The sequence below is a fragment of the Pezoporus occidentalis genome, unplaced genomic scaffold, assembly GCF_034315485.1.
Source record: "Pezoporus occidentalis ecotype Australia unplaced genomic scaffold, CSIRO_AGI_Poc_V1 ctg130, whole genome shotgun sequence".
NCBI lineage: Eukaryota > Metazoa > Chordata > Aves > Psittaciformes > Psittacidae > Pezoporus > Pezoporus occidentalis.
In genome coordinates, this window is record NW_026913104.1 from 1,128,359 (window position 1) to 1,145,955 (window position 17,597).

The window sequence follows — 17,597 nt, forward strand, 5'->3', positions numbered from 1 at the left end:
GCCGTAGCGCCGGCACCGCCCCGTGTCGCTGCGGGCGCGGGAGCATGGCGGCGCCGGCGGGCTCGCTGGTGGCGGACGTGCTGGCGCACTCGGGCCGCCTGGACAAGGAGGACCTGGGCACCCGCATCGGGCGGCTGTCCCGCCGCGTGGAGGAGCTGAAGGCAGGGCCGGGGGCGGAAGGGGGAGGTCTGCGGGGACAGCGGGGGGCGCCGGGCTGTGGCTGCTGCCGGCCGGGAGCGGCGGGGCCCCAACGCGCCTTGTTCCCTAGGGAGAGGTGTGCAACGTGATCAACAAGAAGTACAACGAGTTCCTGCCCAGCGCGCAGAGCGCCGAGGGGCTGGCGGCGCAGGTGGAGGGGCTGTGCAGCAGCATCGACCTCCTGAAGGCGGGCATCGAGAGCGAGGTGACGGCGCGGGCCTTGCGCAGAGGCCGCTCCCTTTCAGCCCGAACCCGGGCCCACTCCCCCCCCCCCATACACACACCTTGAGTGGCCTGGATGATGCCGCTGCTGAAGGTGCCTTTAGATGCCACCTGCAGAGGTGTGTGTCACACTGGGGTGTGTAAGGCGGCTGTCATGAAGGGATTGGCCACGTTCCCTTGTACAGCGGGAAAGGTGTGGCACACGACTCCTTCCGAAAGAGGAGGGTCACCCTTGGGTATTGCAGTACAGTGGGATGCTGTCATGGGCCAGCCCAGCCTTGGTCCTAGGTGCTGCGTTAATTGAGAATTAACTTTTGGCTCAGTTCAAGCATTCTTGCCTTTTAAATGACTGTGTTAAAGGAGCACTGAAGTTCTCTTGACTGCCTTTTGACACTAAATTTCCTTACAGTGCCTTATAAAACCTGTAACGTATTAAAAGATAAAACTAGCTTAAAAGTGTTTGCAGAAGATAAGGAAAAAACGGATGGAGCTTTCTTCCTCCTCATTAACTCTCATCCTCCTCTATTAACAGAAATACTTTAAATCTCATGGTGTTGTCATGTTAAAGGGGAAAAGTGTCTGATAACTTCTGCTTGCTGTAAATGGACTACATTCTGTAGTTCAATAACAAACTACAGTTTGTTATTTCAGGTTCAGCGAGATCTGAACGTTGCGGTTGCCGAGTTTACTGAGCTGAAGCAGCAGCTGGAGCAAGACACACTGGTTCTGAGCATCCTGAAAAAGCTGCAGGAGGTGAGGAGGGGCTGTGGGAGGCATCCTCTGTGCTCCTCACTCAGTCTGTGGCATTATCCTGGGCTCTCTCCTGAATCACTCTCTATAGCTCCCCTGCTTCTAGCCATGCTGTTTAAAAAATTGCAGTCTAATAGCAGCTACACAGTGACATTGGCTCTATTTGCTTGTTGCAGTTTGATGTTGCTATTAAAGACTACAATACTGCCCTGCTGGAAAAGAAGTACGTTGCAGCAGCTCAGCACCTGGAAACGGTAATAATGCCTTCAGAAGCATATGACAATATTGTTCATCTATACTCTCAGTGTGTTTCACAAGATGCTGTTCAATAGCAGGGGCAACACTTACCTGTGTTTCGTGTTTGGCGTTTACCACCAGGCACAAAGCAACCTCAGATTGCTGGAATCCCGCAAGGGCTTTGAGCTGAAGATCCTGAAGGCACTAGGCACTGAGCTCACAGTGCAGACTCAGAACATGCTCTATCATCTGGGAGAAGAGTGGCAGAAATTGGCTGTATGGAAGCTTCCTCCTTCAAAAGGTACTCGCAGTTCTAGTACGTTTCACTTTCTTTGCTTTGCTGTTTGAAATGCCTGGTTTCAAGCACCTACAACATAGAAAATACAGTTAATGCTGTTGGACTAAGGTTGGTTCTGCCATTCATATAAACTAATGAGTGTGAGTGATGAGTGCCAGTGTTCTTTGGCTATCACTCCTGGAGCATTTAGGTGCTACCAGAGCCAGTCCAATATAGCCCACAAATTTTAAACAGAGTTTTGAAGAATCATCTGCCTCATCCATCATATTTCTTAAAAACATTGAAGCAGAGATCAGAAACTAATTGTAAGAAAGGCAGAAGTTTGTACATTGCTGCCTTCATTGAAGTACAAGCTTTTCCTCTGTAAAGGAGAAAAACCTTTGCCTTTGACTTGAAATGGGAAGAAGAGATTGTCACTAAACATCATTCAGTTGCAAGGTGACTGAAATGAGAAACCTGAATCATTGTAAGATTGATTCTCATTCTGTTGTCCTGCACTGTTACACAAGGGACTCTCTACCCTCTTCTGATGCTCTTTTACAAGAGCTGTGTTTTGTGGAAATGGGGAGAAGTACAATACTGCTTTAGCTGCCACCAGAGGAATGCAGTAGTTTCTCTGTTTCAGTGCTGTATCACTGGCCACACTCTTGACAGTAAGATGATGATTGTTTTTCTTTAGAAGGCAGCAGCCTGGAGTCAGTGCTGCATTCAGAATTGCACTTGCACACGGTATCATCAAAAGAGGAGGAGATTGCTGGCCCCCCTGTTGCTTCTGTGCTGCAGGCGTTTGCTGTCCTGGGAGAACTGCACACCAAGCTTAAAATCTTTGGTAAGACAGACTGTGGATCCAGATGAATATAGCTATAAAACAGCCCAGTGGGTGTGAGTTCAGACTTGTAAGGAAGATATCAAAGTCCTAGTGAAACCAGACCCAGCATTTTACCTCATTTGCTGTTCCCCAGTACAGCTAATCAAGAGAGTGTTTCTCCCACACCATGCAAAGAGTCTCTGCATCCAAAGCAGTTATGGTTTGGCCTCACTGGAGCAAACTGCCTGCCTTCTGCTGTTGGAAAACATCTTGGTTTTTTATTTCTCAGGCCAGCTGTTGCTGAAGCACATCCTCAAGCCTCTGATTTTATACCCGTCTCTTCAGCCATGCACAGAGGAACAGTCCGATGTGTTCATCCTACGTTTTAAGTCTGAGGAGCCTAGCTTGGATCATTCCTCTCCTATGGAGGTTTTTGACAAGATCAGGCTGATTTTTGAAGTTCTCCACAAATACCTGCTGAGTAGGTAGTTTCTGCCTTTCGGGATTAGACTGAGATCAGTGTCTTCTTCACGTAATTGGAGGTGAAGTTTAATGTGATATCTGGTTGTTAAGCATATTGAATTATGCTTAGCATCTAAGCAACTTTTAACGTTACCTTGCTATGCTGTGCTCTTGGACAGCTTGGCACCTTGTCAAACCAGACTTAGCTGGTCACATTGGCTAGAAACTGGCCTGGGCTTTGCTAGCATTTCATGAAACAAACACACTGGAAAGCAGGCTCAGTTCACACAAATTCAGGTGTCTTTTGGGCAGGTGGGTGGTTCCATAGACCCAGCACAAGAGCTTACCTCCAGTGTAAGACTATGGAGCAGTTGATGAATGCTGTTCTGACAGGGGGGATCAAATGAACTGGTAAAGGGTCTGGTCCAGAAAGCAGGTGTGTTAACATCCCTTTCTGTTCTCTTGCATACAGATGTGCCTCTTGAGCAGCCTGTGGAAGATAAAAAGGGTTGTGGTATTACACTGGCAGAACTGCTAGGTGACATGATATGGGAAGAACTGTCAGACTGCCTCATTCAGAACTGTCTGGTGAATTCAATCCCAACCAATAGCAGCAAACTAGAGCAGTATATAGAGGTAGGTCTCAAGATTGTTTCAGATCCACGCAGTTTCCTGGCAGGAAATGCCAGGTTGCCAGCTTGAAGAAAAAAGCTGGGCCAGCTTTTTCCAAAGGATTGCTAAAAAGCTGTTGGGTCATTAGTGCCCTCTAAGACCCAGTTTCATCCATTGCTTTCAGCCAAGTGAAAGAGTTTATACCCAACTTTGATTTTGATCTTTGGTTTTAGGAAGCTGTGTTAATTTGGAATACATGTCTGCTCTTCTCAGGTGATTAAATCCACAGAGGAATTTGAAAAAGCCTTGAAGAACATGCAGTTTTTGAAAGGAGACACGACCGATTTACTGAAGTATGCCCGTAATGTCAACTCCCACTTTGCTAACAAGAAGTGCCAGGATGTGATTGTGGCAGCCAGGAACCTGATGACCTCAGAAATACACAATACTGTAAAGGTGACTGTTGATGCAGTGCACTTTATGTGGAAAAAAAAAGCTCCTGAAGAAGGCTTGTCTAGAACAGTCAAATAGGAGGGGGTTTGTGGCACACCAGATACTTTTGATTCTTCAGGAATCTTGACAAACAGGATGTTTCTTAAAATATTAGAAGTTTGCTTGCATAGGCTTTGCTGGCTAGTGTAATAAGCATAAGAAATTATAGAAGATTACTTACAGAGTTGATTCTAGGCATGCAACAGGACATGGACTGTTTTGTGGCCTGCTGTGTCATTCATAAGCCAGGAGACTTCGAGCAGTCTTAGGGGACTTCTGCACCTTTGTGTTTATCTCGAGTGTTAAATTTCTGTCATTCAGTGTTTCGTAGTCTTGCAGTCTCCTTTCTGTGGCTCTAAATGATATTACACCTCTCACCTTCCCTTAGATCACACCTGATTCCTGTGTAACCCTACCAAAGCTTCCTGATCCCAGGGCAGGAGATCACTCAAAAATGCCAAAAGCCTCTGAACTTCTGCACAACGACGTGGTGAATTTGGAGAATAAGACTAAACTGAGCCAGTACACATTTTCTCTGCCCACATGCCGCATCAGTTCCTCAGTGGAGAAACTGATGGAGTTGGCTTATCAGACACTGTTGGAGGCTACTTCCAGCACAGATCCGTGGTAAGAATTCTGTATCAGCAAATAACTCTTCCAGGTCAGATTCTTACTGCCTTTGGCAACACCAAGCATCTGCTAGTGGATTAAAAGGACTTGAACAAAAGATACCTTCAAATTAGAATCAGTCATTTAAGCTACTGTTTTGGCTGGGGGGTGCATCCCTGAACAGCTGCAGACAGGGTTCCCTGCAATACTCGGGTTAAACAGCCTTTTGGACTGTTTCCAGGGAACACTCAGCTACGCTTCACTGTATTTTAGCTATTAAATCAGTGAAAATGTGGCAGACTCCCTAGTGTGCACAACGTAGTTCATGGCTTCAGTCTTTTAGTTGGGAAAAATACTGCCATAGCATTTGCTTCAGTGTTTTGTTGTATGTTAGCTGTCAGTTGTTTAGAAAAATCAAAACCATGAAATGATAAAGATGGCACCCATTCTCAGAGGACTTCCTGCTTGCTTTTGCTCCAGCTCTGCATCTGTCAGGGCTCTTCAAACAATGGACCACATACAGTCTGCTTTAAAAACTGGAGACCACAGCCCTGGAGGAGGAGAGTTGCCTAGATACTGAATGCCCTTCAATGTACCATGGCATGACTCTTAACCCACACTTGGTGGGGAAGAGACACTGTCCCCTTTGTTCCTAGGGTTTCATATATCTCCCTTCTGACATGTGGTCTGAAACTTGTCTTTTCCACACTGAACTTGCAAGGTCATCACAGCCTTTGTGAATTATCCAGAGTGCTGCCTTTGTTGACATTGCTGTAGTTGGTCCTGACAATCTATTCTTTGTGCCAGTACTTCACTACTAACAAAACCTTGTTTTGGAAAAGGTTGAGGGTCACTTGTGAACCAGATGTTAATTCCACTGACAAACTAATGTGAACCTTATTTGCCTTGTAGCTGCATACAGCTTTTCTATTCTGTACGGAATATATTCCAGCTGTTCTATGATGTAGTGCCAACATACCACAAGTAAGTGCCTGTGTGTGTCTGTTTTGGAGAGAGAATAGTGCTATTGAAACAGCCCCACTTGTCCCCAGATTAGTAAGGGCTTCCTCCAGCAGCAAGAAGTTAGTACTCTTCATCTATTTGTAAATCATACCTGCTGTGAAATAGGTGCTTGAGAGGTTTGGAGCTGGCAGTCCTGTGGCCAAGGAGATAGATTGCAGTTCTTAAAACAGTTGTGATTGATTGTAGGCAGTTTGATTTGACGCGAGGTGTGATGCACAGATTTTTCATGATGTTTTCCCTGTAAAAGAAAGGACAGCAGTGAAGATTGCAAGTGATACATTGCTGTAAGAAACCACTGGGGTGATTACCGAAAGGGACTTAGCTCTCTTTTTCTCAGCAGAACTTTGCTATAACAAAGTATGTTCCTGTTCAAAAATCTGCTGCTAGAAACAATGAGCATGTAACACATGGTTCAGATGCCAAACTGCCATTTCACTAGTCATGAAACTCTTAAACGCTTCTATTCCAGCTGGTCTCGTTATCAGGCATTGCCCACAGTTACTTGCAGCATCTGAGACAGACCAGGAGTTTCTCCAGCATAGGCATGACAGGTTTTTAACACAGCTATATCTAAATAAAAACATTTCTTCCTTTTCTCTGCCTCCTTGCTGGGACAGGGAGAACCTCCAGAAATTACCCCAGCTGGCAGCTATTCACCACAACAACTGCATGTATATTGCTCACCACCTGCTCACCCTGGGACACCAGTTCCGATACCGCCTGACTAACATCCTGTGTGACGGAGCAGCTACTTTTGTAGACATGGTGCCTGGTTTTAGGAGACTTGGTAATTTTACCTTTCACTATTGAAATCTGTTGATGGATGATGTGGTAATTGATCCTGCTGTTTGCTGCTGAATGATTTCATGTAACTGTGGCTACTGACTCGAGCAGTGGATTGTCATTTAAGGGTTTTGGACAAGTAGCAAGGACATTTTCTGGATTGGGAAGTCTTGACAGAGCATTGCAACTCTAGACAGTATGGCTGCTTCAGGCTTAACTCTTTGACACCCAGCTCTTCTTGTGTAGCACATAGTTCCAAGAACTTGATTATCCAGCGAGATGTTTATTGATTGCTTAATTGCTTCTCTGTGCTTGTTTTTGCTTCTAAAGGGATGGAGTGTTTTCTGGCCCAGATGCGAGTGCAAAAAGGAGAAATCCTGGAGAGGCTGTCAAGTGCCAGGAATTTTTCTAATATGGATGATGAGGAAAATTACTGTGCAGCTAATAAAGCAATAAGGCAGGTAAGTGAGGCAGTCAGAGCCAAGTATCCCATTGGCTGTAGGTGTTGTCCTTGGGAAGGCAGAGTTTGTAATCTCAGTCCTGAGAACTGTGCACTTCTCTAAACAGTTTTCTGGCGTGATATTTTGTCCCCTGGGCTGTAAAGTTGGAGCCAAGTTCAGTCCCTCTGGCTCCAAGTTGAAAGGAAAAGCTGCTTAATCTTGAACTTCTGTGTATAGTCCATCTATAATTTTCAATTAAAAGATCTGCTCCACTTTTGATAAACCTTAATGCAAACTGAGAATGTTGCATTCCCTTCCCCAGGAATGTCTGTTCCATGTGATAGCTGCACACTTCATTGCCTTTGGCTTCTTTCAGACTGACCATATGTAATCACCTTATCATTTGATATCTCTCAGAGTTCTGTTGATAACACGTAGGTAACACATAGCTGTTATCTTCCAGGTATTACATCAGCTGAAAAGACTGGGAAAAGTCTGGCAAGATGTCCTCCCAGTGAATGTGTACTGCAAGGCTATGGGGACTCTGCTGAACACAGCTCTCACAGAGATTGTCACTAGGATCACTGCCCTAGAGGTAACTGCATTTGTAGCCTCTAGAAGTTCTTGCCAGAAGCAGGAGTTCCCAGGAGCAGTTGTCTTTCACAGAACTTATAATTGTGGCCCTGTCTCTCCGATATGTTCAAGATACCAATAACTCCCATCCAGATGAGACCTCTTACAGAGATCCCATGACGGTCTGGTCAAGGGGAGAGTCAGGAAAGTGGCTGTGATTTTTGTCTTGGTTTGGATTTAGGTGTCATTCCTCTAGAAACATTTCTGTGACTGTATCTCTTTTACTATTTTCAGGGCACAGGAGCTAAGTGTTGTCTCAAACCCTTTCCATTCACTCTGTCCATCTCTAATAAATGCCTCCATCCTATCTAGGCACTAGATGCTGAAATACCTGTGGCATTTCAAACTGCAATTACTACCTGTCTAAATCTCCACTTAACTCCCAGTAGTGTGTTTAGGTGATTGTCAGGTTACCTTGGATTGAGCAGAGCTGTTCTATTGCATTTCTTAATTAAAGTATGTTTTCACAGCAAATGTTAGAAATACATTAGTGCATCTGTTCTAGTTGTAGTCTACATGTAAACAGCCTTCCTACTGCATTAGGCCAGTAAGTCCTCTATTCCCTTAACAACTAGTTTACAGACACTTGCTCAGGCTGTGCCTGCCAGAAAGCTTGGCTTTCACCACTGGGCTGGCAATGCCTGAGCTGTTTCCTTGTGAACTCTTCAGACCTTCATCACAACACCTCTGCTTCACAGTGAACTGCTTGCTCTTGCACCAAAATGTGCTGCTTAGAAGCACAGCCTTGGTTCTGAGGCAGACACTGAGAGCTTGCTGAGATAGCTACTTGTGAGATAAGTTAGCCTGAGAATAGTAAACATGATGGAAGCCCCTGCTTTCATCTTCACAGGCACCTTTTTTCATTTCACTCATTTCTTGGCACTCCAGAAAACACCTAACTGCTCCCCTGTTAACATCTATTCTAGGATATCTCTGCAGAAGATGCAGATAGGTTGTACTCCCTCTGTAGGACCATGGTGGAGGAAGGACCCCAAGTTTTCACCCCATTACCTGAAGATGACAAAAATAAGAAGTACCAAGAGGAAGTTCCAGTCTACGTGCAGAAGTGGATGACATTCAAAGAGCTGATGATCATCTTGCAAGCCAACCTCCAAGAAATTGTAGATCAGTAGGTGTCTTCCTTTGTTCCTTTCCAGTTAGCTCGTCACCCCAATACAAGGCAGCTGGGAAGATGTCTGACATCAGCAGGGCACTCTGTTCAGGTGAAAGGCAACCACTGTTAATAAGGACCAGATAAACACAGAGCCAAGAAAGAGCCCCTGCAGCAGTTACTGTCCATTTCAAGCTTGCTCATACATTCGGCCACTTCCTGCAAGGAAAAGGCAACGGTAAAAAACAAGTGGCATGAGAGAGGCAACCACAGAGTGATTGTGCATCCCCTTGGGCTTCTCCAAACTGAGAAGTGTTTCACAGTAAGCAGCCTGGCATTTTGCCTGCTGCTTTTGATGTTAGCTGTGCCTTGCTGCTGCAGTCATTCCACTTGATTGGCCTCTGGTTTTTCGATGCTGTTTCTTGCTCCTTTTAACTTACAAGGAGGATTTATGTGAATTATACATGAGGATTTGCATAATTACATCTATTACTTCAGTTGGCATGAGTTGTCGGAAGCCAGACATTGCCTATTCATAGCTGCCTTATGCATACAGCCGAATGGCCAGAAAACATACTGTCCTCAGCAGGCTCAGCTGAAAAAGGTACCAGCCATGGAGAAAGCACACAGGGAAAGCAGTTGCTTTCCTCTGCCCTCCTCATTGCTGCTGTTGGAACCATGGTAGACACCAAAGTCCCCAACTCTATTTTCACCTGGGCATAAACCACTTATTTCTCCTGTTGTTTAGGAGATGAATAGGAGGTTTGTGGACGGGCTTTGGGCTTATTTTGGAAAAGGAAAAGGTACAGTTTGTAACAAGTGCAAAACTCACCCCACAGACCATTGCTTTATATACCCCACTAAACAATTCTGGGCTCAAGTTGCATAGAGCTAATAGGCTGCTAACTGGGTGGGTTTTACCTTCAAACTTACCACTGTAATGAGTGCTCAGGAGGCTTGTTTTAACGTGACATTTCTGTGCAGTTTGGTTAAATAAAGCTCTTTCTCTCCCACGTAGGTGGGCGGATGGGAAGGGACCTCTTGCAGCTGAATTCTCAGCAGCTGAAGTGAAGAGTCTGATCCGAGCCTTGTTCCAGAACACAGAAAGGAGAGCAGCAGCACTGGCCAAAATTAAGTAACTCTGCCTTCACTCCTACACGTTGCAGCTTCTGATAAAGCAAGAGGAAACTGAGTCTTCAAGTACTTTCTGGATTGGACCGTTCTTATTTGTACTGGTATAAAAAAAAACCTTAGGATTAGGTTAAGTGCTTCCCTGGGGGCTTGACTTGAGCATTTTCTAGCACAGTGTCTGTGGGGCAGAGAGGATGGTTCTGTACATCTGGGACCAGAACAAAGGTGGGTAAGACAGGGGCATTAACTTCTTATGCTCTATCTGCCAGGCAGACAAAGTTTGGCCTTGAAGGTTCAATCTCCTGCCGTGATCCCCAGAGGTGTTCTGCCCAGATCCAAGTTTTGCTTCATGCACTGGTGGGTCTGTGGTCCGTGGTGAAGAAGAGCTGCTCTGTGTGATGTTCACCAGTTTCCATTCTCTCGGATTTCATCTTCCTATTAAGCACAGCATAGGGAAATAACTCTTGTATCTGACATCTCTTCGTGAGATCAGGCACTGCTGGCAGGTGGGCCTTGCATGCAAGGCACTGTGTAATATCATCTCAAGCTTGCTTGCTTAAGGGCCTTGTAGAAGGATTTTTATTTCTCAATAGTGAACCTTATCTATGCAGTTTTACATCGGGGGCAGGAGCCCCTTTGTGTCTTACCTCTTCTGTCCATGCAAGTTACATATGAAACCCACACAATGCTAAAGTGCCAAACTTTGCTCTTTCCCACCTCAGGTTTCTCTGAAGAGCAGGCCTCAGGAGTGGAAAAGGAGGGGGAGGTGGGGGAGAGGAGATCCTGTTCTGAGTGAACAGTTTATCAAGCCACAGGGTTTTGCACAAGTGGCAGAATTCCTCATGGAAAATGTCTTAAAGCGGACTGAGAATTTTTCTATCTCACTTTACCAACTGCAGAAGCCAGTTCAGCGCCTTCCCTTACCTTTCTGTTGTGTATGAACTAGGCAGGTCTGGCCTAGCTGTTGTGTTTCAGGTAGTACATAGTCCTTTAAGAATAGAGAACTGTAAATGAACATGAAAAGGGAGTGAAGTGTGCACTCATAGCATCATCTTTCAAGTTACAAAAGGCTGTGTTTAAGACTGAGAAAGGTACATTTCTATTAGTTCAAAAACTCACCAAGAGCATTCATTACGACATAGCCTGGAGGCCAAGATGGGGCAGTTGCTGCACACAAACAAAGTGTTTCCTACTGTATAGTGCTTACAACCCACTTATGAAAGTTCTAGTCACAGAGCTTAATGTTTTAATCTGTTCCCTACTGTTGCATCCTTTTCATTCGCACTCTTGTCTGACTTTGGTTCGCATTTGCAAGCATTTGTGCAGGACCTGGCTCACAGCTGCCTTCCACGTTGCACTAAGCCATTGCAGAATGAATGGCCCTTCTGCCTGCTGGATGTGCCAGGCACAGCAGTGGCCAGGAGACCCTCCTCTTCCTGGCTTTACCTGGCACAGAGAGGGAACAAATACAGTCAAGTGGGCAGACAGACTGAAAGCAGCAAGGAAGGGAGATACTGAAGCAAAACCTGACTGCTACTTAGAACTTGAGCTTTTTCTTTTCTTCTCCTCCAAGTAATTTATCTAAAGGCTGGAAGTGTTCCCAGAGCACTTGCGTCTCGTGGGATCCCTGCCCCTTTACACCCAGCAATCCAAAAACCCCCACATCTTTTGGAAAACAACACTTGTCTCGTGTGGATTGTTCATAGAAATGTAATTTGCTATTTTCTTTAATAAACTGTTTATACTGAGAGCTTTTGCTGGTGGTATCTGGGGATTCCCTTCGGGTATAGTAACAGGATAAATTAGCCATGGACCATTCTCCGCTTGCTACATGGAAAAGGTAAGGTTGCTCTGTGAAGTCTCTTCCATGCCTTGTTTCTAGTACACCTAGTCAAAAAATGGAGGAGAAAAGAATCACTACCATAAAAGAGGTTGTTCTAGAGGTTCATGCATTAAGCGTGAGCACAGGGGAAGAGTTAGAATTGGATGCTTGCATTGGGGTTTGTCTTTGCAGCCCACACGGCTGAACACACCTTTGCTTGCTCCAGCTTACCTCAGTGATGTGATGAATCCACGGCAGAAGCTGAGCCACATTGGTGTAGACCCCAGGGTAGTTGGGTTCCGCACAGCCCTGGCCCCAGCTCACAATGCCCACCAAGCGCCACGTGAATTCATCCTGGCAAACCAGGGGGCCCCCGCTGTCACCCTGCAAGACAAAGCAAGGACTAAGGAAGCAGCTCTGCCTCCTGGCAGCTGGGGTGCAGATCAGGCTGGCTTCTCCCAGATGGCTTTGTTCATCAGCCATGCAGCAAGCTGAGGTGCAGGTACAAGTAGTGCTTGGCCTCCCTGCAAGGTTCCCATTTTCCTTCTAGAAAGATAAGTTAAATCTCAGCCTGACATCAATGGACCAGAGCACTGCGGGCTCCACGCTGCACCGCACTCAAGACTGCTTCCTGCAAGCTATTGCCACAAATCCCAGCACTTACTGGAGACATACAACATACCCATCCTTTCCATACCTGCTACACATACCTTGCATGCATCATTTGCTCCCTCCTGTTACCTGGCACGCATCTACGCTCCCATGCAGATAGCCAGCACACAGCATCCTGGCAGTGAGCTCGCCTGCGTACATGCATGAGCTATTGCACCTCTTGGTACCAATCAATGGAACAAGTGCTTCCTTCAGGGTCTTGGCAACCTGGGCTGGAGAGGGAGAAAGAGAAGACAAGAGGGAAACTCCACCTGCAGGGAGCAGGAGGGGCTCTATCTATCAGATGGGAAAGATGGGATTTAAACTTCATGGGTTTAAAAGCAGTCAGTGCCCCCGGCCCCGAGATATGGCTGTGGGGTGCAGAGCTGCTGGAGCAAGGGTGGGATGAAGGCAGGAAGTGCCATTTGCAAGATCACATGCAGCATGGAAGGGGAAGGACAGGGACAGTGGGGAGCAAGGGGAAAGCCTCTGAGCAGTGGGAATAAGATGGGAGCTTACCTTGGCCTGGTCTGGTATAACCCCAGCCAGAGACCCAGCACTGCGTGCCCTGGAAAAGGTCCCAGTGTGAGGGTGGCAGACACACAGCACGGATGGCATCTGCTGAGAAGGTGACAAGGTAAGTGCCAGGCCAGTGGGGACAGCTTCATGCTGTGCTGAGCAGGGACACAGAGAGAGGCTGTGGAGCTGTCAGTCCGGCACATGAAGTGAAAGGCTCCCAGACCAGCTCCCAGAGCCACCTTCCCAGTGATTCACAGCTCTGGCACAGTTAAACACCCTGCTGCTGTGCATTCTGTCTCCCAGGTGCCAGGCTGGGTACCCCAACTGGGCTGCTCTGAAATGGCACATTGAGAGGAGGCTGGGGTTTGGCTATCTCTTACTTGTGGGATAAACCAGACAACCCCACAGGTGGCAGAAGGACACACCAGCATCACGGCAGCCCGTTACCTGAGAAATTCAAGGGGACTTGGAGCTTCATCAGAGCAATGTCGTAGTCAAGGCTGTTGTCGTTATAAAGCGGGTGGTAAATTATTTTCCTTACTGATACCCCGTCCTCCTGCTTGATGGAGCCGTGGTTGACAACGCCAGCAAAAACCAGCCAGGCAGAGGTCTGAAACCGCCTGTAACTGAGCAGAGACACCGCGTGCCTCTTGCTGTAGGGCAGCAAGCACCAAGGCCTGGGTAAGAGCGGACACTCAGCACCCCGAGGCTGGGCAAAGGAGGTACCTGTGCACGCAGTGAGCTGCTGTGATGATCCATTCCTGGGCCAGCACAGAACCTCCGCAGCGGTGCTGGGAGCCGTGGTACACACTGACCTGCCAGGGCCAGCGCCCCGCGGGCACATCCGCACCCCCGACCACCCGAGCAGCACTGGGGTGCAGCCCACACTCTGTAAGGGAGATGGGGAGAGCATGTAATAGACAAAGCTTAGGCACCAGACCCTCACAATGTAGGAGGGGATGGGCCACTCACCTGAGCACTGCAGAGCCACAACTCGACCTGATTCACAGCTGCTCCTGTATAAGGATAAGCCTCTGGGCACAGTGCACATGGACCAAAATCCCTGGTGCCCCAAGGGAGCCCCAGGGCAGCTGTCCCAGTCCCCACGGGGGTCGCTTCCTGCACACCCCCAGGACAGTTTTCTATAGTCTGGTTCAGCCCCACCAGCAAACTCTGCTCCACCCAGAGCTGCCCTTACCTGACCTGCCACAGGTCTTCCAGGCTGCCTTCCTGGTGGGCTCTCACCTGAACAAACTCCCGTGTGTCATTCACCTTGACATCCATCAGGTTCACTCCTTTCTGATGGGCCATTCTGCAGAAGCAACAGTAATTTGTCCCAGGAAAGGGCTGGGGACCTGCTAGGGGATCAGGGTTCTAATGCAGCCATAGGAACAACAGCCCACAGCCCTGCTGCTCTGGCAGGAAAGATCTGCAGCTCCTCTCACAGGTTCCTGTGCCAGTCTGAGCCCTGCTTTCCGGCCTGCATCAGCTGTGACTAACCCCTCAGCCTCCTTTGCTGAGCTCATCCCCCTTGGACCAGGGTGAATAGGGGTGGAAGTGGCTGCCTCTGCAATGCCCACCTGAGATAGCCGAGCTGCTGGCACAGCAGGGTGCCCAGGGAGAGACTCCAGTGTTCGTGGCATGCCAGGAGCCAGCCGGGATGGCCTTCCACTCGTGCTTCCAGTAAGGAGTTTGCCATGTTTATTCTGAAAGACACTAAAGCCATGCCATTAAAGACAATCCAGCACAGCGGATGCACATCTAATGGAAACCAAGCAAACAAAAAACCCAGCACCAAACAAAATATCCCAGCAAAAAGCTATTTGAAGCGATTAGAAACTCTACAGAACCTATTCACACATTCTCAGTGCCTGTGTGGCAGCTCTGCTGAGTGATCACATGCAGAGGAGTCCAGCAAGAGTTGCCTTTTCTGTGGGATCCCTCCATGCAATGAAGTTGTAATGTTGGGGAACACAGCAGGGCTTAAAAGCAGAGCAAATCAATCACAAAATGCAGTTGAAAGAAGCTCGTGGATCAGCAGGAGATACTTGATAATAGTGTATTTTCTGCCCTTGCTAGCCCTGGCAGGCACTGTCCTGCGTGCTGCTTCTCTCTCCCCATCCTGTGTAGCAGCAAGCAAAGATGTAAACCTCTGCTGTGAGCCCCCTGGACCACGGGGTCTTCCTCTTCACCATCACTGCACACTGGGGTCACATCTGGCTCCTGCAGCAGGGTGAAGCCATGGTCTGGCTGAGGCTTCTTCAGGCATCTCACTTCAGGAAACAAAGAAGAAGGAGAAGATGCGCTCAGCCTGTGCAGCATCCGAGGATGCACATGATCCTGCACTACCCTTTGGCAGAGCTGATGAGCCTGCTGCTGGGACCACAGCCACGTCTCCCTCTCCCAAGTCACAGCTCACCAACCAAGAAGCTTGCATCGCCACTTTTGTGGCAGGGCTCTGGCTGCAGGATGAGGCTGCCCTGGAGAAGACACTGACCTAGGAGCCATGCTCCAGCCGCTGTCCCCCCTAGCAGCCCAGTGACCACAAGCAGCAGGAACAGCCTCCTGATGGTGCAAAGAGTCTGGAGAGATGCATGAGGAGAGCCTTTAAGAAAGAAATGGAGAGAGGATTAGCATGGTCTCACCTGTCTCACAGCACTATCAAGCCCCTGAGATGTTATACACCTGTTTCTGGGAATTGCCTGATCCTTTGCCTGTAATGTTAGGAAGAGGTGAGCTAAGGCCATGGATCCTGCAGAAGATCAAGACTCCGAGGGCCCCCCTGCTCCCAAAGCCCATAAATGCTCACCCACCGTGCCCCAGAGAGGCCTGTGTCCTCCTCTCTTCCCTCCTTGCCTCAGCTGCCGGGGTCCAGCTTTGCACAGCATCCTCAGTGTGAAGTGGGCTGCCAGGAAACTGCTCAGCTAAGGCTGGGCTCTAGGGAGAGGAGCAGAGTCCTGGAGAGGGGTCCAGCAGCAAAGCCCAGCGCTCATGGAAGGGCACAGGGCACAAGCCACGACCCTGCTGTCCACGCTGCCAAGGCGAGGGAGCCTTTCTCACCATGACAGCCTGGAGCAAGTCCTGCTGCCGAGGCCCAGGAGCCGAGCCCACGGGGCTCATCCAAGCAGCTCAGGTTTCCCACTGCACGCTCCAGCACGGGGCTGCGCAGGCGCCCTGCACAGCGGCCACAATGGAGGGAGCCTGTTCCAGGCCCCTCTCCTGCCCTCCCCTGTCCCTCTGCTCCCAGGAATACGCTGCTCAAGCTGGGGAGCTGAGGAACAAAACGTCCTAAGCTGGGAGAAGATGAGGAAAGACAGGTTTCAGTCTCAAACCCAAAAGGTAGTTGAAGCGCATGTAAATCATTGCTTCGTGAAAGAAAGGCTGCTGTTATTTACACACTTCCCCATCCCCGAGAGATGCAACCGATGGTTTGTTGCTCAAAATATCAATGAATTTTTAATGCTATTTACTCGAGGAAATTCCCATGAATATTTCATGGTAGCCCCGTCTCGCAGGTTCAGGCTGTCGATGAAAGGCATCACATGTGTTGTGCCACAAATCCAAGCTGTGCCGAGCAGCAGGGATGCCTGTCAGCTCCTGGAGGGCAAACACAGTGCCACAGGAGCTGCATGCTGCACCGCTGCTCAGGATCTGTGCTGAGGGGTGGGTTACCATTCCCTGGGTCAGGCTCCCTTCACAGCCTGGTGCCTTGCAACCACCCCCATCTCATTGTCCAGGAAGCCAAGAGGCAATGGACAAGGCTGCAAAGATCCCCCCACGATCACCACCTTGGCTCAGTAGCCTGAGCCACGGCTGGGCTGTACCTGGTGGCACTGGAGCATCTCCTCAGTGTACAGAGGACTGTAGATGGTGCTGGAGGACCAGAGAGCACCAGTGAGGCAAGAGCCGAGGTGTGCAGAAACCAGCCTCAGAAACGCTGTGCCCTGTTCTGGGGCTCAGGGGAAAGGATGGACTCACCCTGGCTTCTCCTCCCTGCTGCCAAGCCCCAGCCCAAGGTCACTGCAGGACCAGTTCGGGTCATCTCCCCTCTGAGCATCCTGTGCCTCAGTAAGCTGACCTTTGCAGAAGTTAAATGAAGATGCAGGCTGTGAGCAGTCAGCAAAACGCAAACACCTTCACTGCAAGCAGCAAAACACAAAGCAAGGATCAAGCTATGCAAGGAAAATGACAAAACAGCAGCTTCCCAAAATATACATCAGCAGCAGGTAAAAAAGAAGACAAATCAGTCAGTCTATAGCACTTCTCCACTGAGTCATGCTCGTTTTTTCCCTCTGAAAACTCATTAAAAGAAGATCAATATTTGTATCAATTCTGCCTGCCTGCAATAAGAAAACAGTGACTGAAATGAGAGTGTTTTCCAAATGAAACAATGACACAGCAATGTAAAAGGTAGGGAGGAGAGGAGCATTGTGGCTTTTTCCTCCTGGTTTCCATCATTTTTCCGCGGTTCTGTAGAAAAACAGAGTACAAAAGAAGCAGAAGTGATTACAGACATTGACAACCACTGAAATGCCCCTGGGTTACATGAATGCCTGACAGGTAGCAGAGACACTGTGAAGCACAAGACATTTCCTTTGTCATTTTTATAACTTATTCCCACTGAAATAGACTTCCCTTTCCCACCTGAGAATAGGGAGCAGAGCAGAGCTGCAGAGCAGCAAGCCAGATGTTAGCTCATGCTGCTGTACCACCAAAGATGATAAAGTCACAGCTATATGCAGCATGAAGACCTGGCCTATGGTTTATCAAATGACTTACTTTGAACTTGTGCAATA

General features: G+C 48.3%; 2 protein-coding genes across 2 annotated transcripts; one reads left to right on the forward strand and one right to left on the reverse strand.

Moving 5' to 3' along the window:
• Nucleotides 1–15: 15 nt before the first annotated feature.
• On the forward strand, nucleotides 16–11,557 carry ZW10 (zw10 kinetochore protein). The gene is made up of 16 exons (XM_062608646.1): nucleotides 16–161; nucleotides 269–403; nucleotides 1,072–1,173; nucleotides 1,347–1,424; nucleotides 1,549–1,708; nucleotides 2,385–2,534; nucleotides 2,803–2,994; nucleotides 3,448–3,611; nucleotides 3,861–4,043; nucleotides 4,468–4,706; nucleotides 5,601–5,672; nucleotides 6,329–6,498; nucleotides 6,825–6,955; nucleotides 7,398–7,529; nucleotides 8,494–8,696; nucleotides 9,697–11,557. Exons 1-16 carry the CDS (start codon nucleotides 45–47, stop codon nucleotides 9,815–9,817), a joined length of 2,349 nt encoding a protein of 782 aa, XP_062464630.1. The 5' UTR covers nucleotides 16–44; the 3' UTR covers nucleotides 9,818–11,557.
• Nucleotides 11,558–11,687: 130 nt separating this feature from the next.
• Nucleotides 11,688–15,733, reverse strand: TMPRSS5 (transmembrane serine protease 5). Its single transcript, XM_062608497.1, has 12 exons — nucleotides 15,615–15,733; nucleotides 15,299–15,406; nucleotides 14,952–15,074; nucleotides 14,382–14,517; nucleotides 14,000–14,113; nucleotides 13,774–13,817; nucleotides 13,528–13,690; nucleotides 13,249–13,427; nucleotides 12,802–12,900; nucleotides 12,373–12,515; nucleotides 11,863–12,015; nucleotides 11,688–11,696 (listed from the first exon to the last, which is right to left on the reverse strand). Exons 4-12 carry the CDS (start codon nucleotides 14,498–14,500, stop codon nucleotides 11,688–11,690), a joined length of 1,023 nt encoding a protein of 340 aa, XP_062464481.1. The 5' UTR covers nucleotides 14,501–14,517; nucleotides 14,952–15,074; nucleotides 15,299–15,406; nucleotides 15,615–15,733.
• Nucleotides 15,734–17,597: the final 1,864 nt, after the last annotated feature.